Raw genomic sequence first — 24,035 nt, 5'->3', positions numbered from 1 at the left:
TGTGGTGAGTACTGTGCACCAGTTTGGCTGGATAGCCCATATACAAGACTACTTGGTACTCAACTGAATGTTAGCTTGCGGTTAATATCTGGTACTATCCAGTCCACATCCCTTTATTGGCTCCCAATTCTGTCAGGTATAATGCCACCTGTTGTAAAAAGATAAAATGCTCCCGTCCGAGAGTTCAAGAAGATAGAAATGAAGCCTCAACTGCCTGTTTTGGATGATATTCCTGTTCTCATGGTAACGAGGTTGGAGTCACGACATCCATCTTTGCATGATGCTGTCGCATTGGCTGATGGGGATTTTCACCCTTTAGAAGAATGGAGAAGTCGCTGGAAAGTTGCCACTGACAGTTCATTACACAACATCTTTTCTGGTGAACATCATCTACCGCGTACAATTTGGACCAGTCTGAATTGGGTGAGAACAAATCTTGGACGACGCAGGGATGCCCTTTATAAGTGGAAATATATATCATCACCAGAGTGCGACTGTGGTGCATCTCGACAGATGATCCCCATATTGTAAGTGAATGTACACGACGTTCCTACACAGGTAGCCCGAGTGACTTTTTGGAACCAACAGAGGAAGTCATACAGAGGATCACTCAACTGGATATTCTGCTATAAACATGTTTCTTGTCTGTGTACATTTGTAAATACTATATATATGTATATATGTATCTAACTTGTTGCCCTATGCTAATAATAATAATAATAGGTAAATAACGTAGTGATATAATATTCTTTCAAAATTGTAATTATTGTCACTGACCTTACAAAGTACCACAAGTGTATGTCCTGTTTTAAAACATTTAATGCTGTAGTGTTTTTGATCTGTAATTGTGACATTGCTAATTAATTTTCTGCTGTCACACCTTTGTTGGTTACTGTGTGAAATGATCTTTGATAATCCGTGGGAAATGATTGTATAGTCTTGGATTGGTGCTCTTAACCAAGCCCTTGTATCAGCAGGTCATGCGATGGCTAGTCATAGCCTAAGGTTTGACTTCAAACCAGATTGGTGATGGAAACTATGAATCCTGAATGGTTTATTTGATTTTGTGAGTGGTTAGAGTCTTCTCGGCTCTTAGGTGATGCACTGACTTGTTCCTACTGTACTTTCACAACTAGTGGCAAGAAATATCCATGTCGGTCCTCAGAACTACCAAGTACCAGCTCACACTCTCTGTTTCTTTGTAATTCATGTGTAACAGGACACAATAGGCTACGTTAGAGAACAATCTTGTATTATGACCACCAGTAAAAATGTTGCTTATGAATCCTTTTCACACACAAAATCATATTTCTATTTTTGATGGAGTCTAAATTAGCTTTCTACGTTCTAAACATATTTTGTGCAGAGACCAGCAAAGCGACATGCATTTTATGTGTCTTCTTTTTTCTTGGCATATATGTCAGAGAACAGTCCATTGTCTACGTAGCTTAGTCCATTTTACATCATAGATTTTAGATGCTTCTGTAGGATTCAGTCGACCGGATCTTATCTGCTACTTCCCACTTTGTTTTATACCTCACCTCAGGCGCTATTGTTTCCTCACTCTCATTTCAGCAGTCTACAAATATTATGCCGCAACGTAAATGACTTCCTTTAAAATGTCTAAACTATTTGCCATGCCAGTTGGGTATTGAATTACATAAGAAAAGATTTTAAGATTCATAAAATTTCCTAATTGCTGACTTGTGGAAATACACGTATTTCTGAGATTACCAATTAGTGATGAGATTACCTTCCATTTGTGGAGAGACACATCGTCCTGAGCTAAATAGCGATGAGGCTTACTTCCGTTTGTGTAGAGATACATGGTCCTGAACTAACCACTTAGTTATGTGGCTTCCTTCCAGCTTTAGAGCGTTGAGTGTCACATGGCCCTGAGCTGACCACTTTGTGCCACACTTCCATGGTCTTCATATTTATAGGCGTGATCGGAGTGAAAATAACAAACTGATTAATATGATCGTCTGCTGTCTATGACGTATGTAAGCAGAAATATGATTTGCAAAATTCTATTCAGGATAGAATACACTGACGGACTCCCCTCTTGTAGGTACTCGTAGAATTTCACCAGATATTCAAACTGTCCTTCCCATTTAACACAGATATACCCATTTTTTATTTTTTTGAGTTATAAGTTTTTTTCACAATGCATTTATAGGAGTCACTTAAACACGAAATCCAGAAGCGTTCAGCCATTCAAACACTATTTTGTGGAAATAAGTTTTTATAGATATCGGACATAGGCATTAGGGGAGAAAAATTGAACATACAATAAACTAATTTGAATGTTAGGATGTGTAAAATATCCATTATATTCCATTTTTGTAACAGAATATTCATCAGTCTGCATCTGGTGGCAGGGTCCGGTGTTGTGGTTTATTGACTCCAGTTAGTTCGGTCTCGGGCCATGTCTGCATGTAGTCTTCCAACTTTCAGACCGTTGTGCACTTTATCAGTCTATGCTGTCTGGTTCGTCCCTAGCGCCTCTTTTCACCGACTTTCTGTGTAATACTCTGACTTTCCCAATGTATCGTCCTCTACACGCAACACATGACCAAACCAGCGCACACGCCTTTCCCCAATTTTCTTCTGGTCAGCATTCGTTGCCGTAGAAAACGACAGGATGGATATCGATAGGACAGATATCAGTTCGGTAGAATTTAGTTTAGAGATGGCCCTTCGTCCAAAGTTCGGAAGGGCGCCTGTTGTCATTCTCCACTTCAGTCAGGCTTTGTATATCGTTAAGTTGATTTCATCAGTAAGTCGGCCATAATCATAGATTGTGGAGCCAATATACTTAAATATCTCTACTCGTGCAATATCTTCAACGTCAACATGCATGGTTCCAACTTCTCGACGATGTAATGCAATGTATTCTGTCTTTTTCTTGTTGGGGCGCGATGCTTATTGCGCTAGTCGATTGTTCCAGTCTTCTGTTTGACGCTGCAGGTCTAGCTTATTCTCTTCAGCCAAATGATATCATTTGCTTAGAGAAGTGTCCATGGTATTGGACTGCGCAGGTTTGTGGTAATTATGTCCATCACAAGAATAAGCTGCAGTGGTGATAAGCCGGGGCCTTGATGGACTCCTACAGTTATGCGGTAGTCATCAGACGCTCCTGCGGCAGCTTGAACACAACTCATTTGTTCTTTGTAGAGCAATTATACCCTCTCAGCAAGGTGCTCTGGAATGCCATGTACTTGTAGGGCTGACTAATTAGGTCATGAAGTACCCGATGGAAGGGCTTCTAAGGGTCCAGAAATTTGTGATGAAGCCTCTTATTCTTTTCACAGTGTTTCTCAAGTAATAGTCCGGCAGCATGGGTTTCTCCTATTGCGCCACAATTTTACACAAATCCAGCTTGGCTTGTTGTATGTTTGTCTAAATCGCTAATCCTTTTGTCGAAGATTTGTTCTAAGTCTCTCATTGCGAGGCTCAAAAGTATGTTCGGGCCGTGATTAGAAAAATTGGCAGGGCTTCCCCTATTTCTGAATTGATAATCCGTCGCTAGTCTGTTTGCTTTTGACCTTGTTTGATGATATGGTTGAAAAGCTTGCTTTAGCCACACTGCTGCATCCCCCCATTGAGAGAAACAAAACTCTGCTTAAAGATAATCGGGACAGATGGCTTTCCCTGGTTTCATTTCTTTCAGCATAGTCTGGACTTTAGTGACGTCATTTTCCTACGTTGGACCTTCAACAGCGGAGGTGATTAGGATTGGTAGATACGGAAATTGCATGATTGAGATGTTGTCAAAATAGTTCCGCCAGTGTACTCGCGCTTGCCGCCTGTCCAGTAGCAAATCGTCTGTTTCCTCATTGATGCCGTAAAAACGTTGGACTTCTGACGTTTTGCGATAGCTCGATTGACTAGCCGTTAAAAATTCCGCTAGAATTCGCGCATGTCATGTTTCACATATAGACCTGCCTACCGGTTTGATTTTGTTACGGCAAATACCTCCTTCATTTTACGAGTGGCAGCCTCGTAGGCATTCCAACGAGCAAGAAACTCGTGGTACAGCTGCTTCTTCAACCGTACTGCATATTTAACATCTTCATTCCTTGGCCATATATCATGTTTAATCCTTCGTTGTCGTCGCCCTGACTTAATTGTTCCAGGAATAGAGCGAAAGGCGTCTTTCAGTTTAGTCCGGCTCACTTCAACTATGGTGATTTGTGACTCTGTAACTTTTGCAACGACGTTAGTCTCCTTCTTCAGGGGCAACCATTTGATCCCAATTTGTCTATTTCCTGTGAAGGATTGAGCTCTTGGTGACTTTATCCACAGCTTAGATGACCGGTCGTTGTTGCATCGCAATTGATTTAATAAGGGACAACTGTTATCTCTAGAACATCTTCGAGATTTCACCCTCTCACAAGGATGTAGTCAATGCGAATTGGATGGGGGCCGCTGTAGTACAGAGTAGATGAATATCACTCTTTTTGAACCGTGTGTTTGCGGTGTCAGTTTCTGCATAATCGCGAATTTGTTGGGCATCGTCGTTCTTTTCTCCATGTCCATGAACGCCATGCACTGTTTGTTCTTCTTTCCTCGGTCCGACACGTCCATTCAGATCAGCGGCAGCGATAAGATAGTCAGCGGTCTTCTTGTCAGGCGGTGCCCAGAACGCATCTTTGGTTTCCATGCGCACGTCAGTTTGTGGAGCGTTGCGCTGAATAATTGGAATTTCCTTCTCTCTCCAATGCGGACGAGTTACATCAAGCGATTGTCAAACTTTTGCACCTCGGAGACTGAACCGTCAAATTTAGCTGATATGACAATGTCAACACCATGAGCTGTTCTTCGGTTTCTGTTGTACACCAGTTAGTAACCACACCTCTTTTCACATGACTTTTCTCCATTCCATCCTTTTTTCCGCACCTCTCAGATGCCTACAAGCCTTCTCTCAAATGCAGTGGCGTATTCGCTACTTCACCCAGGCATAATTCAATGATGGAATACAAAATGGGGATACTAGCATGGTTAGCCGTAACAGCCCGTGCGACGGTAACCCTAGCATACTTTTCATGATGACTGGGCACTGTCAATGCGCGTCCCTTCCAGGGGCTGCACTAACCTTGGCTCCGATACCATGAGTAATATTTCTGTAATGATGTAAGGGCATTATTTTACGGCCGGCTTGTCTTGAAGCATTTAAGTGCTCATGACGGAAGGTAGTAACGCAGCTGCGGACATGGAGAACAGATGCCTTTTGCAGCCACTCCTCTAGAGAAGAAACCCTACCCTCTTTTCTGCATTAACTTCGAGAAATTTAGTGTGCCTCTTCCGCCATCTGGTCCCTAGTGAACGTCTCCATCTCCGCCAAAGTTACCATTAAAGACTTTGTACATGTTTGGTACGCGAGAGCTTTTATATTTTGCTCAAGTTCATCGGCAGGCCAGCGGGGAACCCGTATCCGTCACCTGGGAAGCGCCACGTGTTTCAGCAATATAGCTGGTTGGTGTAGAATATTTATCAATGCTAAATGAAACATTATTTTACTGAAAACTAATTGTGAACCTGATAAATTACTTGTCACAGGAAGAAGGGTTACAGACTTTTGCACCTTTGCTTGGTGTGATATGCCACAGAACGCAGACATACCATCCAGTGTCGTATTTTCTGCCCCCTGTTGTCTAGTGGTGTCAACATCAATATCTTGTTTGATGATCAAGAGATTTAGTCTGTCATATCTGGAATCAATGTCCCCCTTTCATTTGTCCACTTTTTTCTCCAAAGAGGGCAGTAACAATACATGATCGAGCCTCCCATTACTTTGCTTGTGAGCCAGTCATGCATTCGACTGGGCCATGTGAATTCAGTTCATACAGCATGAATTGGAATGTACCAGTCAATGTTACGATATATTTTAGCCTGCGTGATCGATTTTCCCATGTCGCAGTTGTAAGCGGATCTCACCTTTAACCAAGATACTTGCATTTCCCGCCCTTCTTCCGTAGAATATGTAGAACTACTCTGTGGTGGGGAGACAGGCTCAGTATTGGATGCTATCCAACTATGTTATGAATCCACTAAAAATAATCACGTTGCCTGTGATCTTTTGAAATAAATAGAATAATATTCCTTCTTTTACATAGCAGCAATATCCACTACGGTGCAATTCAACGTCTTTGTCATCTCGAATTTTTTTTCAAGCCTTGATTTTCATGCTCCTTCTATCCGTATTGTTAAAGTAATACTTGTAAGAATATTCAAGGGCATGATAGGTTGCGTTTGGTTTCAAAATTAGGATATTAGGACATTGTAATAAAACGCTACCACCAATGCCATATTCTGTGTTGCCTTCATAATGTCTTTAACAGCAGTGTCTCGAGGAGAAAAGACAGTTTCAATGCTAGCGAGAGAGCCGTCGTATACTTGTTATATTTCAGCTTTGCCAGGATTTCATCGTAATTAGTGGCTACCGTGTTAAATACAGGAATTAAGACGTAGACTGATGTAGTACATGGTAGTAAGTATGAACGTCCTTGTATAAACCTACCGTCTTATATATAGGTTGGCTATGTTTGATTGCACATCAAAGATATATATTTCGGAAAAGCGACACAGTGATATAATAAAATGCAATAGTGATATAACAATGTACAAATACAATATGTATATTTGTGTGACAAAATAACATTCATAAAAGATTAGCCGTGTTTCAACAGATCTTGCTGAATGTCGGCAAACGTTCTCAACTTTATTAATATCTACAGCACAGACATTCTCTCAAACAACCTCAAGAACAAGGTCCTTTACAAAAGTTATTACTTCCCTGCAACAAAGCGCAGAGTGGTTCAACAAGATCAAAACTCCAAAGCATAGGCCGTTCTTTATGTAGGAGAACAGACTACGGATTTCGATAGAATAATATGTGCTGGATTAAAGAGCTTGTATCAGTATTTACCCTTTTAGGCTGGACCACTTGTCATGCTTTCTTCAAATGAGGTTGTCTATTAACTCGTACATTTCTAAACCGTGCCAAGTTTCTTGGGCCTGATATCGTGATTAAGAAAAGACGCAACATATTCTCGTAACAAGTGAGAGCTTTTGAAATTTAACCTCAGATGATGTTTACCCTCAGGAATGTAATGTTTATGAGTAACGAGCTCTCTGCACTGGATATCAGTGATTGGAATGACCAGTAGCAAATCCCCTGTGTGAGAGTTGTAGTGGATTTGGCTGTTGAACTATTGGTCACATGGTTTTAATTTGTCACTGTAGATCGAGACCCGAGGTGAGCTATAGAGATCATCAACCCCCGGATGGCGGATCATCTAGTTTTAGGTGTACTGTGTGCAGTGAAGTCCTGGCTAGGAAGTTGGACCTCTTGCGACATCTGATGAGACACAAGGAAGATCGACCCTTCAAGTGCGATCACTGCGGAAAGGTGTTATGTAGCCGAAGCAGCTTGTCGAAACACCTCAGGATCCACCCGCTCCAAGTGTGCGGATTTTCTGATAATTGCTTTACAAAGAGGAAAATGCTGACTGGGGACACGCGATTGCATAAAGGTGGGATTATAAACGAATGCTCAGTATCTCATAAAAATTTCAGGAAAAGTCCAGAATATATGCGGTCCCACACGGGCGAGAAACGATGCTGCAGCAACGTCTGTGTAAAATCCTTCAGCTGGAAAAAACTAGTTGGTCACATCGGTATTCAGACAGGCAACAAGCCTCCCTTTTGCACTGTATGTTGCAAATCATTAGTCAAGAAAAGGAGTATATCTTATCACAAGCTGACTCAAACAGGAGAGAAGCCAAACAAGTGCAATGTCTGTAGCAAGTCATTCATACAGGAAGGCAGTCTAACCGGTCATATGCGTACCCATACAGGCGTGAAGCATCACAGCTGCAATGTCTGTGGCAAATCATTCATAAAGAGAGGTAACCTAACCAAACATATGCGGACCCATACAGGCGAGAAGCCTTACAGCTGCAATGTCTGTGGCAAAACATTCGCAACGAAAGGCCGTCTGCCCGATCATGTGCGGACTCATACAGGCGCGAAGCCTTACAGCTGCAATGTCTGTGGCAAATCATTCACAACGAATAGCAGTCTCACCGTTCATTTGCGTACTCATACAGGCGAGAAGCCTTACAGCTGCAATGTCTGTGGCAAAACATTCGCAACGATAGGCGGTCTGACCTATCATATGCGGACCCATACAGGCGAGAAGGTATGCAGCTGCAATGCCTGTGGCAAATCATTCGCAACGAAAGGCAGTCTGACCGTTCATTTGCGTACCCATATAGGTGAGAAGCCTTACAGCTGCAATGTCTGTGGCAAATCATTCACACAGAGAGGTAACCTAACCGAACATATGCGGGCCCATACAGGCGTTAAGCCTTACAGTTGCAATGTCTGTGGCAAACCATTCATACAGAGAGGTAACATAACCGAACATATGCGAACCCATACAGATGAGAAGCCAAACAGGTGCAATGTCTGTGACAAATCATTCACACAGAAAGGCAATCTCACTGATCATATGCGGACCCATACAGGCGAGAAGCCTTACAGCTGCAATGTCTGTGGCAAATCATTCATAAAGAGAGGCAAACTAACCGCACATATGCGGACCCATACTGGCTAGAAGCAATACAGCTGCAATATCTGTGGCAAATCATTCATACAGAGAGGTAACCTAACCGAACATATGCGGACCCATACAGGCGTGAAGCGTTACAACTGCAATGTCATTGGCAAAGCATTCACAACGAAAGGCAATCTCACTGATGATACGCGGACCCATACAGGCGAGAAGCCTTACAGCTGCAATGTCTGTGGCAAATCATTCATGAAGAGAGGCAAACTAACCGCACATATGCGGACCCATACTGGCGAGAAGCTATACAGGTGCAATATCTTTGGCAAATCATTCATACAGAGAGGTAACCTAACCGAACATATGCGGACCCATACAGGCGTGAAGCGTTACAACTGCAATGTCAATGGCAAAGCATTCACAACGAAAGGCAGTCTGATAGATCATATGCGTACCCATACTGGCGAGAAGCCATACAGCTGCATTGTCTGTGACAAATCATTCACAAAGAAAGGCAACCTGACCGATCATATGCTGACAAATACAGGCGAGAAGCTTTACTGCTGCAATGTCTGTGGCAAATCATTCATACAGAAACGCATTCTAACCGGTCATATGCGGACTCATACTGGCGAGAAACAATACAGCTGCAATGTCTATGAGGAATCATTCATAAAGAAAGGCAAACTAACCGAACGTATGCGGAGCCATACAGGCGAGTCATAGAGGCACACTAATGGAACATATGCGGTCCAATGCAGGCGAGAAGTCTTAAAGATGCAATGTCTGTGGCAAATCATTCACAAGGAAAGGCAGTTTGACCGATCATATGCGGACTCGTACAGGTGAGAAGTCTTACAGGTGCAATGTCTGTGGCAAATCATTCACAAGGAAAGGCAGTCTGACCGATCATATGCGGACCCATACAGGTGAGAAGCCAAATAGATGCAATGTCTGTGGAAAATAATTCATAAAGAGAGGCAATCTTACCGAACATATGCGGAGACATACAGGCCAGTCATAAAGAGAGGCAAACTAACCGATCATATGCGGACCCATACAAGCGAGAAAGACTACTGGCAAAAATGAAAGCAATTGGACTAGATAAAAGAGTGACTGAATGGGTGGCTCTGTTTTTAGAAAATAGAACTCAGAGAATTATAGTAAGTGAAGCTTTATCTGGCCTGTAAAAATTAAGAGGGCAATTCCTCAAGGCAGTATTATTGGACCTTTATGTTTTCTTATATATATCAATGATATGTGTAAAGAAGTGGAATCAGAGATAAGGCTTTTCGCAGATGATGTTATTCTGTACAAAGTAATAAATAAGTTACAAGATTGTGAGCAACTGCAAAATGATCTCGATAATGTTGTCGGGTTGTTGCATTTTCAGATTAAAGCTCGCAAATGAGCTGTTTTCATTCAGTAATGGCTGCTATACCCCACCCATACCCAATCCCTCCTTCAACGATAACGCCCCTTCCTCCCCAACATCAATAACCGAACCACCGCCGTCTCAATCTATGTATGTATGATTGAGACGGCAGTGAACCGTACTGCCGAACCTTACCCCCACCACTACCACGTGAAAGGGTTTGACAGCGGCATAGGTCCTACCCTTCCGAGAGCCCGGCTCAGACTGAATACTTTTGCCCTCCACTCGCTTGGGCGCGCTGTTGTACATCACGTCACTCATCCTAAGCCCACGTGACGAATACGGCAGCTCCTATTGGTAGAAACATCTCCCGATTGCTATTGATCGATTTGAGTTTGACAACTTGGACCACGTGGGACGACCACGTTTTTGACGTTTGTGACATTTTGCTTTACTTTGATTTGTATGCGTATATCTGTTATCTTCGTTTGCGTGTTTGAAGAAAAGTACAAGATATTTGAGGTAAGCATCCTTACTGTTCTTGTTTTACTAATCTCCTGAGGCCAGAACATGAAAACATACCACACCAAGGCAAATGAATTTCGGATAATTTGAAACATAAGTGCGGCCAGTATCCACTATCCGGAAGATAATTTCGAACCCCACTATCGGCAGCCCGGAAAATGGTTTTCTGTGGTTTCCCATTTTCACACCTGGCAAATGATGGGGCTGTACCTTAATTAAGGCCACGGCTGCTTCCTTCCTATTCGTAGGCCTTTCCTGTCCCATCATCGTCATAAGACCTATCTGTGTCGGTGCAACGTAAAGCAACTAGCCTTATCATTGTTGTCCCCCTGTGGGTAGGGGCAGTAGAATAACAGCATCCTCTGCCTGCTGTAAGAGACGACTAAAAGGGGTCCCATGTGGGCTCCGTACTTGGGAGCTTGGGTAGGCGACCACGGAGCCCTTAATTGAATTTTGGCACTGCTTCCGCTTACTTGTACCAGGCTCCCCACTTTCATCTATCCTATCTGATCTACCACGATCACGACCTGTTCTTTTCTGCCCCCGATTGTATTATGTATGGAGGCCTAGAGAGTCTTATTTTCCTCAAAGGACATGGTCCTTCTTAGCTGATACCATCATTTTTCCTAGTGTCAGCCCCCTTCCATTTCTTCTCTCCGATTACTAATATATATAGGGGATGGTTGCCTAGTTGTACTTTCTCTTAAAACAATGAACTAGATTTTAGGCCCTTTTAATCAACAGGCAACATCATCTTAAGCAAGGAGATTTGTGGTGAGGGCAAGATATTTGGTGGCCATAACATATACTAGGAACTGTCCCATCATTCGCCTTACTGCAGGCGAAAGGAAAAACCAATCTCAGGACAGCCAGTGGTAGGGGAACAGCCCGTTTCTGTGTCCCAAATGCAGAGGTGTAGAAACACGGTGGAACCATAGCCACCATTCCTCTGCTTGGTTGGCCGGTTGGAGTGCATGCTGTCAGACCACAGATCAGCCTACTCTGCAACCACCAACATAGATTTCTGCCTTCGATATACAGTAGGTACAAATGGCACTGTCTGAAGTGAGTTTCCACTGTCTTCAACTGGCATTTCGTCTAGGTCACAGCAAAGTCCCTTGCACACCGTAATGTTGTGGAAGTAGCAGCATATTTTTCACAATACTGTACTAAATTAGCAAGCAATTCCTTGGACATAGCTCTTAATAGGTGGAGGTATGTTGTGACTTGGCATGGGAATGTTTTGTGCTGGATCAGCTGCCATATTATTGTATTTAGATCCTGATGCTACATATTTCTGTAAATTTATTAGAACTCCTCTCCTGCGGATGGACTGAAGGGAAGCATTATTTGTACCTCCTGCATGTTGTAAGAGCGAGCAATCACAGATTCTGTAAGCTATCTCTTGTCTTTTAAACCCTAAAATATATTCATGATTCCATCCTTTTCCATCTAGCAGAAAATTTTTGATATATCCTACTGTCACAAAATAGAACATTTTTTATTGTAAATAGTGTAGACCAATGAATACAAGGGATGCATACAATTTTGTAGCTTGACATTGTTTATCATCTAAATGCAGATGACCGATTGAATGATATGTTGTGTTTTGGTGCAGTATGTAGGAACAGAGTATGTGCTATCATGTCTTGGTTTCATCAAACACTACTCTGCCAGAGATTTGCCATCCTCTAGTAGATGCAAAAGAAGTACAAATCTCAATATTCTTCAGTGTGTAGCCCAAGATGCCTCTCTTGACAGACTGAAAGATGTATCATATAGTAAGTTCCTTGGGAAAATACAAATGGTGTTGCTGAAAACTTTTGCAATGTCAGTGCAACGTTAAACTGCAATAAGAGAGAAAAGTATTATGTTGTACCTTGTCAGTTCCAGTCTTTCTTTCATAAATGAATGATCTTGTATTTGTGTTGTATTGAATAGTTTTCTGGCTGATGTATATTAATTGATGATTAACACTGCTGAATATAATTTCTACACAATTTTATACCTGTAACACTGTAGATAGTAGGTAGAATATAGTTCCATAAATCAAAAGATCATGTTTCATTTCAATTTACCTTTGAATCGTACAAACTCCCTCCTTAGCATATGAGTTTCCTTTCATCGTTTTGGTTTCTGTATATGGTTTTCTTTCTTACATTGTATTTATATTTTATTTCCTGCATAAGTGGCATATCTGGATACTATTGACTGTTACAGTTGGCTTAAGTAGTGTTAAAGAGGACTGATGTACGAGGGGATGTTAGTGTCTATTTCTGTCATAGGTCTTAATCTGAGATAAGGATTGCCAATCCCACTCACCTTCAGGTCACTTCCTTCCTCCCTTTGTGAGTTAGCTTCCTTCTTCCTCAGCAGAAACAAACAAAAGCAGCACAGGCAAGGCCAGTCACTCCGATCCTTCAAGGCTTTGTGAATTTGTAAATATAAAATATAGCTCCATAATTGAAATAATTATAATAAGCAGCAGAAGCTGGTAAGCTTCTTTTCTCCAGCAAAAAATTTATTAATAATAATAATAATAAAGCACAGCCAAACCTCCAGGTGTATTGTTGTTCAGAATGCAGTATTTCAGAAAAAGGTAACAGAAAGAAGGAAAGAAAGAAAAGGAAATGAAAGAAAAATAGAAGAGAAAGAAAAAATATATTTAATGTAATATTTAAGAGTGGAGGTGGGACGAGAACCTGCGGACCCTCCGCGCGCTAAACGATTTAAATCACCCGCCCGGTAATTTTAGTTCAGCCCTGTTTACACTAGAGGCGCTGGTGTGCAATTCCTGGCGATCTTTGCGCAGCCGTTTCGTTCAGAAGTGAAAAATAACGTTGAGAGTCATCTCTTACTCATTCTCTTTGACCACGTGTAAAGCCCACTAGAACAGGACTGTATTGATAGTTGATATAAATATAACGGGACATTGCACCCAGTGCTGTTTTCAAGAAGTGTCGTGTACTCTGGAGTTCTCACTGGTAATTCATCCTTTCCTAAATTCAGCCCGCTCTACTGACTGATACAAATCAAATCCGTTCTTTAAGTGTTTGTTTTAAGTGATTACTCTGAATTAAAATATCAGGTTTTGTCTCTAGGTGTGAGGTATGTGTTGCATAAGACGCGTATTAGCCATTTGTACAGCCAATTTCGTTAATTTATTGTGCTACAGATTTTCTTCATTGAGAAATTGTGATTTCTATCATTTACACTGTGTCCACAATCTCTATTGTCGGTAAGGTTCAAGTTCTATAATTTACTTTTGCGAAAATTATAGATCTCAATTGGGAACAGTAAGAAGTTAATACTAATCATTCTCATTCTACATATTTTTAACATTTAATATTTTTAATTTTCTTAAATTTTATTTCTACTTAAGCATTAAATCTGTATACACATATAACTGGCATTCTTTTTGAAAACTCCTGGCTTTTGTGTCACAAGTGCCGGCAAATCTGTTCCTCGTGTGTTGTAGCAATATAACGTAACTTACCTTGCCTATCAAAATTTTTTGGAGTGAAGAATTTTTCTGAAGGGTTACGCAGGTGAAGAATTGCGGATATTAGTTTCAGAAAGAAATTACAATATGTAGTGCATAATTTTAATTATTGTGTTGCTGTGTTATTTACCTATGTTTGCAATTTAATAATGACGCTGTGAATGTTGAGTTGTTCTTTACATTGTAGGCTGCGACATATGGTAGTAGGGTTCGAAATTTTGAGAAGTTTCCATTTAGGATATCATATGTAGAATTCTTGTTATGGTTATCAGTGTTGTTATGGAGATTGTTCTGCATAGTATCAGTCATAGAAAACTTGAGGTCCAATAGGTATGATCACAATATTAACAGTCATGTAAAATTTTGAGTCTTTTTGGTATGTTCATAATATTGACGGTCATGTAAAATTTCAAGCATAATGCTTAGTCTGTTGACAGATAACCTAAGTAGCAATGACTGCAATAAGGTAATATATTTCTCTGGGCTATGTTTCAGTGTAAAATCATTGGAAGTAATCAAGAACCCCAGTACCTTCTAACTACTTCAGTTGCAGTGTGAAATGGACCTGCAAGTAAAAATCAAAGAGGAACCAGCCTGGCTTGAAAGAACAACAAATGCATCACTTGTGAAGCTCATGGCAAATAACTTTATAGAGGTCAGAATTTAACCCTTAGTAGGTGAATAAGTTTGGCAGGGGCATAATTTACTATGTGCTTCCCCAATATTAACCCCAGCAGTCGCCATTTTCTACATGGGCATCTAGGTAAAATATGTCTATCTTTTGTTTCTTTGTCTGGGAGTATGTGATAATGTGCTACGCAAGGCAGCCAACTCTTAGGATGTACAAACAACAGTATTTATATACTTCTATAGGTCCAACTAGTGACAGAAACTTTGTTCATGGGGCAAGGAAAGGGTTTCTGGTGGCACATGCCCCCAGATTATGGTCGCCAAGTGGACAATTGGCCTCTAGCATTTGCTAGGGAGATGGCAGTGCATGCTATGTTTGATAGTGGCAAAAAGCTGAATTAAAGTTGTGGACTTGATAGTGAAGGAACCTTGGTTAGGTCCAGCTACCAATGAAGTTGTGACAGGCAGCGTTTCAAGATCGAGGCATCAGGACATTTCATGAGTTAAGTACCCATCAAATGACTGTTTATTGTTTACTGATTACCTCTGGCATTTATTGAAATGGATTTCTGTAGGTTGTATGGTTATGTTTTTATTCTCCATGGTTTGGTAATGGTATCGTTGTGGGATTGACATCATCTCCTATCATACATTATAAAATTTTAGTGCTAGTAGCTGCTAAACTGAAGGACAATTGTGGGTGATGGATTTAATTCGCTTATGGCCAGTAGGTCTTTGAATCTCATAGTGAACATATTTTTCCTCCAAAAGAAATTCCAGCAAAGATTTGCATCATTTAAACTTCTTTACAATGTTACTAATGTTGGGTGATCTCATAGTAAAACTCTGCCTTGGCGAAGAAGCTGTGAAATAATTTTGGAGAAGAAGCGACTTATTGTCATCATCTTTCCTTGCTCTGTCTGTTGCTACTGTAAACACAGTAAATTGTAATCTTCTGAATGTGTGGCTTACAGTTCAGTCTCTCTTCATCTGATAGCTTACATGGTGATGTGATAACATTCTACTTTCATGTTGGCGAGTGTAATTTGGGTCCATTGTAGAGGTATTTGATGAGGCTGAATATCCCAGCACACGTCTGTAGTTATACTGGCATAAAAGTGAATTCCTGCACATCATTCTTGCACCTCAGAGTCTTTGAAAACCTTGAGAGTTGGAAGAGGGATATTCAATGAATAATTGTGACTCAACAGCAAAAATCTACTCCCTACACTGTGAACTGCTAATTTATAGATGTGACATTGTCCAGGAGTTGCTTAAAGGTGAAATTCTGCAGCTTATGCACACTGTTCTCTGAATAAATGTTAGCTGGTTGAGTTCTAAATTACAGACACTACAGAAGAGAACGGTGTCTGAACATATCTGAGATGCGAGTGCACTGCTATTCAAGATCTATACTCTTGACACTTCTTGTTATGTTCTATTCTTGGGTATATAGAAAAAAACAATAGCTGTCATCAACAACAACGGAATTCAAGAACTAAAATGTGACCCTACAAATAAGTTTCGAAACAAAATAAAACAAGCTATCCAGCAAACAGATTTCATTCTCACAGAACAAGAAAAAGAAAGCCTCACCATCAAAAAATCCCAAACTCCCCACAGTAAGAGCCATCCCCAAAATCCACAAAAGCTCATGTCCCATTAGACCAATAGTAAATTATGATGTGCCAATTTACAATTTAAGCTAACAACTGAAAAAATCCTAAAAGAGAAAGTCTGACATAAAGAAGACAGATAAATTAAAACCAGCCTAGAACTAATCAACCCTTTCCCGCCCGAAAGCGCCCGACTGTTCACTTTGCCTTACGGTCCTTATTGCCCGAAAACACCCAGCTGCATTATCTGCATACGTGTGCAATCTATGCAATAGTTTTGTATTTTTTGGTGGTGAATTGTTTATTAGGCATTGATGAACATGCAGTACAATATACAAGCCTTAGGAAATAAAAGAAGAGTGAGAATTTGTCTTGAAGTTTTCTAGGCAACGGTCTTGAACTTTTGCGAGTGCTGGTCAGCTGTTTAGTTCGTAAACATGACGGGATTGAATACTGCGGATATTGAGACTGAGCTGAATAACGGCATAAGAAATGACACAGAATTGTTGAGCAGGGATGGAGGTAAATTTTTAGTGAGTAAATAACATATCAACAAAGATAATTTTACTGATAACTGTGATATAAGTGAAAACGGATATCTAGAAATCGGACCTGATGATGATGCGGCTGCAATTCAGATAACACAAACATTTTGTTTCATTATTCAATGATTATACGGATGATGTTGAACCTATCAATAATTTCAAAATAGTATTATGAGAAATAGGTTATATTTTTACATATGTTAGGCGGAGACAATCTATTCATTGACATTACCGATTGCGTATATATTAATACAGCAATCAAACAGGAGCATTTCAGTTAAATAGAAACAGAATGGGAAGACACTTGCTAGAGGAAATGAAAGTTGATATACAAGGTCACCATTACACTTCCAGAATCTCATCTTTATTGGCTTAGGGGGATTTAGACAACATGAGAATGTGACAAATACAGCCTACCTCAGTGTTGAGTATCTCCAGCACGGGTGGGCGTTTGAACCGACAAACTTATGACTCAATGAATAGAGAAATGGACATGATGGTATGTTAAATGTTGTAAATGATGGCATATTTTCTAATATTATTGAAAATGTGAATACATTGTGATCAATATTTTTTATAATATTTAACATTTTCTGAAACGGTGTGCTTTGTTTGAATGTTTCCTAATTAATAGGTTGAAACCTGGGGATAAGCGGATGAATCCATTAAAATTATCAAAAATATTCATAAAGAAAATACTTCACTGCAGGAAACTGAAGAAATAATTAGCCTTATTAGAACAATGCTACACCAAAATAGCTTTGCATTGACTGACAAGATGTATTGCCACAAAGAAGGGTTAGCCATGGGCTCACCATTATAAGGTGTAATAGCAAACATTTTTTTGAATAACTTTGAAAACATCTTCTGAACGTATCAGCATTCAAAAGGAATATTATACTGGAGCAGGTATGTAGGTGACATCTTGTGCATATGATAATGACTTCACTAATACACACCAGTTATTAAACACACTAAATTATTTACAAAATTCCACCAGCTTCACAATGGTGCAAGAATCTAATAAGAAAATAACACCACAATCAGCAGGAATAATGGCAACCTCTCTTACAAAGTGTACAGCAAGCCCACTCAGGTGTTGCATGCTATTGACGAGTCTAACCATGCATACACAATAAATACCAGGATTGAATACAATGATACACAGAGCTATTTCCATACCAATGAGCACAATGAATTTCAATGAAGAGGCACGAATTGTTAAACAAATCGTGAAAGAAGACAACCACCCTCCAGGCACAGTAGATAAAATATTATACAAAAAAAAGAAAAGTCCCTGGAAAACCACCACACTTGGTTCTCAACTACATTAATAATACACATAAGAAGTTGGTTATATATTTAGGAAACAGGGTTTTAATTAACCTTTAGGATGAACAACACCCTGCAGAGACACATCAACAAGTGCGCCTAAACAAAAAAGACCCTTTCTCAAAGTCACGATTCTATGAAATCAAGTGCCAAGAACTTAACTGCAATGCCACCTATACAGGTCAGACAAAACAAAATTTCCACACAAGACTCAAATAACACAATAAACGTTCATATATAATCAGCATTCAGCCTTTGGGGAGCACATGTACGACAGTTCACACTATTTCACAGACATCAACACAGATCTAAAAATTTTACACATTGAAAATCAAATCAAATATTCGAATATCAGGGAAGCAATCGAGATCTACATCGCAAAAAGTGCTAACGTAACCAACTTAAATGACCATACACACTTAAAATATTCCCCGCACATCGCTCTACTCACATAATATTTGGACCATACTTACTCATTAAATTGGCATTTATCACAATAATATCCTATAGATATTTTCTATTTCAATTCCATACATTATTCATCTAAAATCATTCAGTTGCATTCATCCATCTTACATAAAAGTACATTATAACATGAAGTAGGTTAATAACCTTCTCTCCCCTCTCCAGTGTGGAAAGAGTATTCCACAGTGCTCCACTCGTTCCATCCTACTTCCCCCTCTCCTCTCCATGGTACAGTGTACTAGATTTTAACATCCAGTAGGAGGGATCCACAATGTTCGGCACTCCCCTCTCATGCTTCCCTTCCCCTCTCCGTAAGGTTTGTGCTATACTCAAAACTTTCCATTTACCTCTCCAAGACCACAGTCCTGAAATAGTATTTGGTGACAACAAAGTTGGCATTGGCAGTCTAGATAAGTTCAGGAGTTTTCTCGATATATTAATACTTGTCAATTTCTTATTTGTCAGTACTGGCTCATATTATCACTGAACTCTCTATCATTGACAAGTTTATGCAACGTAAACAATGCTGTACATATATGCATATTTTGTGTGATTTCATAGAATCTGAGGATGTTCTTGTAGAATGAAACATGTCATTCTTTGTATAATAGAGTGTTTATTTTTTACGGGTATGTTTATAGTGTAATAATTTATGCTAAATTGTATGTTTGACAAACTAGAAAGTTTTTTTGTTACATTTAACTAAGTCTACAATGGAAAGAATGGCTTCATCTTTAACAAACTCTCCATTTTGTGCATTATTTTATCTTCCTTTCCTTAGTTCAGCTACTGTTCGATTTCTTCTGTATTAAATGGGATAAGTGAGTATATTCTGGAATTTTATACTTTAATTCGCTTTTATTAGTAAACTAACTTGTAATAGAATGTAAGCTTTTGATCACAGTCCCTCCTGCGCCCCTGTAGTGTCAAAATGTTTTATGAATCCAAGTGAAAAATTTAAAGGTCTCGTAGTATACGAGGGCCATCCGATAAATAGGTTTCCCTATTTTACAAAAAATATAAGCAGGCTATTTACACTTGTGCTGGCCCTGCATTGTCGGGGTAGCATGCCTGCCTCTTACCCAGAGGCCCCGGGTTCAATTCCTGGCCAGGTCAGGGATTTTTACCTGCATCTGAGGGCTGGTTGGAGGTCTACTCAGCCTATGTGATTAAAATTGAGGAGCTATCTGACAGTGAGATGGTGGCCCTGGTCTAGGAAGTCTAGAATAACGACGGAGAGGATTGTTCGTGATCACCACATGACACCTCGTAATCTGTAGGCCTTTGGGCTGAGCAGTGGTCACTTGGTAAGCCATGGCCCTACGGGGGCTGTTGCCCCATGGTGCTTGGTTTTATTTACCTTTCAGAAATATTTAATTTTCATTCTACAACTCGTACACTACTTTTCCACATAGTCACTATTTCAGTCCAAACATTTTGTTATCTTGGCAGCAGTTTCTTGATACCTTCATCATACCGGTTCGGGTCCCATCTCTGTAGACAGCGGTGCACTTCCTCTTCCACCTCTTCATCAGTTGCAAACCGCTTACCTCCAAGGTGCAACTTGAGTTGTGGATAGAGATGGAAATCACTCGGGTCAAGTTCCGCAGAATAAGGTGGATGGGGAAAAAGGTCCCTGTTGAAGTTCTGCAGCAAATCCTGCGTCCTTTGAACTGAATGGGCAATATTTTCTGAGACAAGACCAGAATGTTTTCGTTGGATTTCAACTCTGAGCTTCGTAAGGACCGTGCAGGACCTCTCATGTGTGACCACTGTGCATTGGGGCGGTCAGTCAACCAATACAACATCATTACAGTCTCAAAAGGCAGTAGCCAAAACTATGCCTACAGAGGCTGAGGTCTAACCGGGCAAGTTGGCCATGTGGTTTAGGCCGCGCAGCTATGAGCTTGCATCTGGGAGATAGTGCGTTCGAACCCCACTGTCGGCAGCCCTGAAGATGGATTTCCGTGGTTTCCCATTTTCATACCAGGTAAGTATTGGGGATGTACCTTAATTAACGCCACAGCTGCTTCCTTCCCACTCCTAGGCTCTTCCTCTCCAATCGTCAACATAAGACCTATTTGTGTCGGTGCGATGTAAAGTAAATTGTAAAAAAGAGTCTGAGGTCTTGGCCCTTTTTATGAGCATGTTCGCCAAGTTTCTTCCATAGCATGCTTTGTGGTTTTGTTTTTAGAGTTGAATAATGCGCCCTGCTTTCATCTCCAGTAACAATGCGGGAAGACATTTGATCTCCCTCTCTTTGAAGCATTTGCAGGAAAGCTCAGGCTACCTCGTTCTGTTATTGCTTGTGAGCATCAGTAAGAAAACTTGGGACCCATCTTGCACAGACTTTTCAATACTGCAAGACATTCAACAAGATCATTGCAATAAAGGACTGCCCAGTTTCCGTGCCGGGAGGCAGTAGATTCATTATCTCATCAGTGCTGACGCGTTAATCTTCGTCCACCACATTCTGACCTGCAACAGTGGCTGTATTGGGGCTGGCGCTGCGATTGTCATCATGTACATCGTGCTGTCGTTCCAGGAACCATGAATGCCAGCATGCATTTTTCACTATAAACTCACACCAAATGACAATGAATATTGGTAGCCACTTCATTTTTTGCCGTGGAAAAGCGAATAACAGAACAGAGTTCACAAGTGGACACGCTTTCAATTGGTAGCTCCATGGCAGGTAGCGCCGTACTGGTGAACACAGAGCAAGCACGTGCGGTTGAAGATCACCTTACACCAGCCATACGCCAGTGGAAGTTCCTACAGTACCAACTTAATTCTAAAACATGTGGTTTGCAGAGAAAAAATAGGGAAACTTATTTATTGGATGACCTTCGTAGATCATGAAAGAGCTTCTGAAACTGCAGATGTACACTCCAACACTGATGGTGTTCTCATCCCTACAGTTCTTCACAGAACACTGCATAACATCCTTGTAGTTGTAAAACATCTCATTTGTAGTTGCTTTATGTTTGACCTGCATCACATCCTTCCCTGGTCTATGACTGTGATAAGCCTGCTTCTTTCATGTTCGTTTTTTATTTTTATACTTGGATGAACAGAACTGTCTCAATGCAGTGTTTATTCCCTGTGAGCTTGGCAAAAACCAGATTATAGTTAGTGATTAAAATGTTTCAAGGGATTTTGATCTGTCTGTCTAAACAAAATGTATGTTAAGAGCATAGTATTAATATTTCTCACTGTATGGCAAAATATTTAGGACAGTTTTAATACTTGGATGTGATTCAAACAACCTCAATGATTTGATAGACGTAACTGGATACACAAAATCAATTAATATAATTTAGTGTTTATGTCTGTGGCAGATTCCTTCCAAAATTTCCATCTCTGGTAGGATATCTTCTGATATGGCTAGAAAATGCTTCTCACTTTATATTTGGTTCTCAGTCTCATGCTTTCTCTGACATTAGGTTTGAACAAGGATGATAACACCATTCTCAGTGCAGCCTTTGGTTTTGAAATCCTCTGCTGGTAGAAATCTCTCTTAAACAGTAGTAAAATTTTGAAAGTAACTGTAATACTTGGAAGTAGTAAATTATCATGCTCATTTGTTGGTGACAGTATTTGTAAATGTGTGTTACGTGCATAACTTATGTATCTTATTTTCCACAGGAAAATATTGAAAATGTATCAGAAATGATACCACTGAAAAAAGAAGCCAAATCAGAGTTTACAGAGCCAGGGCCAATGCAGGAAAACTCACTTGAGGTAATGTACATAATTTGATAAGCCATTGTTAGGTACTGAAAATAGAAAATTGCTGAACAGATATCAGTGGTTGACCCTTCATTTCAATACATATGATTGATACACCTTTTTATGAGATTGACTGTTTACTTACCTAATTTTCACGTTTCCTTCATGTTCTTTATGATCTTGCATTATGTATCACGCAGCAGTTGGGATATATCCAAAGACCTCTACTGTATATCATTTGGGAGGTGGTATCATTGCTACTAATATTTTTCACTTAGTGAATATTTTCAAACACGGAGTTGCTATAAGGAGCACTTTTTGTTACTGTTCCTGGGTATTTTACTAGTTGTTCCAAATGAAACACCATTGTAATCTTGTTGATTATATTAATTATTGACTTCTAGATAATACAATTATTTGTAGATAAAAGTTGCAGGTGATTGCTTGCTTACTGTCAGAATTCACTTACGTACTACACACATTGTAGCCATCTTGTGGCAAGTAGAAAACATTCTTATCCTTCCTAATGTGGTCTGTGATGATACTAGTCTATGGTGACTTATAATATTACTTAAACTTTCAATGAATAAATGAGCCCTTCAAGAGTGATCTTGCCTTTCTGTTTCATGTGTGGTAAAGGACAGTGTTTGTGAATAGGCTGTGTATGTTCCCCATTACTCACCTGAACATTTGTTACATGAATTAGGATACACATTTGATCACTGCCATCGTCCACTGCATAGCATGTGACTATGTTGTTATGGGGTATTTGTTGGGATATTTAATTGACAATCTCTTTCAGGAATTCTGGGTTGGCTGCTCAATATACAGCCATCTGGATAATGAGAGAGGAAGCATAATCATGATCAGGGAGTGTAGTATTTTTCTCTCCTACAAGGAAATTGGATGTAGTTAGGTAAGAAGTGTCAAAAGGGTCGTCATTTAACTTTAGTGAGGAGATGTGAGTATGTGTTGTAAGAGTGGTCCATTCTTTGTTGGTCAAGAAATAAGAATTCATCACTCTTCTAAGGTGATATATCAGACTGTTGACAGCTGCTTCTCGTTTTCTATCAAAGTGTAGTGCTGCAGGAGGGATGGAATGCTGTATCAGTCCCATGCCTGCAGTTGCAGGGAAGAGCTGGTTTTTCTCAGGATTGTTTTTCAGAAAGGCCTTGATTTCCTTAGCTGCTCTGAAGAAGTTTGTGCCATTATCACTGTAAATGTTCAGGGGGTGACCTCTGTGAAAATAAGCGAACAAAGAGAGGTGAGCAATGTAGTTGTTGTGAGATTAGGTATCATGTCTATGTAGAGAGACTTGGTAGCTAGGCAGTCTGGTCTTGTTCCATCTCACGTCAATGTTTATGAGAATTGAGCCAGCATAGTCTATTCTAGTGTTCAGAAATGGGTACATGCACACTTTGTGTATTTCGCATTAATTGTTCAGAAGTATATTCATTCAATTTACGACCTTTGAGACGTGCATAATTGTTGCTTCTTTACCGCCCTCCTTGCTGATGGGATCCGAAACTTGCCTCTCAGAGATGTGATTAAGGGTTGAGTGCCATGATGAAGTAGTCGAAGTTGTTCCGCAATGATAATTAGATTAGTGAGATGATGATATATATACAGAATGATCTAATATTTCCTCCCCACTAGAATTAAGATATTGTGCAGTCTTCTTTCGACAAGGAGATGGCTTCTTGATCTATGATTATTGTTATAATCAATATGATTTAAT

General features: G+C 40.1%; 1 protein-coding gene across 1 annotated transcript; it reads left to right on the top strand.

The window, feature by feature from the left end:
* Window positions 1–7,861: 7,861 nt before the first annotated feature.
* LOC137503281 (zinc finger protein ZFP2-like) lies at window positions 7,862–8,623 on the top strand (the record flags this gene model as incomplete). Its single annotated transcript, XM_068230826.1, has 1 exon — window positions 7,862–8,623. A coding segment is annotated over one exon (762 nt), but the record flags the coding sequence as incomplete, so codon positions are not given.
* Between the last annotated feature and the right edge of the window lie 15,412 nt (window positions 8,624–24,035).

This window comes from Anabrus simplex, chromosome X (genome assembly GCF_040414725.1).
Source record: "Anabrus simplex isolate iqAnaSimp1 chromosome X, ASM4041472v1, whole genome shotgun sequence".
NCBI lineage: Eukaryota > Metazoa > Arthropoda > Insecta > Orthoptera > Tettigoniidae > Anabrus > Anabrus simplex.
The sequence above is the reverse complement of the archived record's forward strand: the minus strand, read 5'-3'. Positions and strand labels throughout refer to the sequence as shown.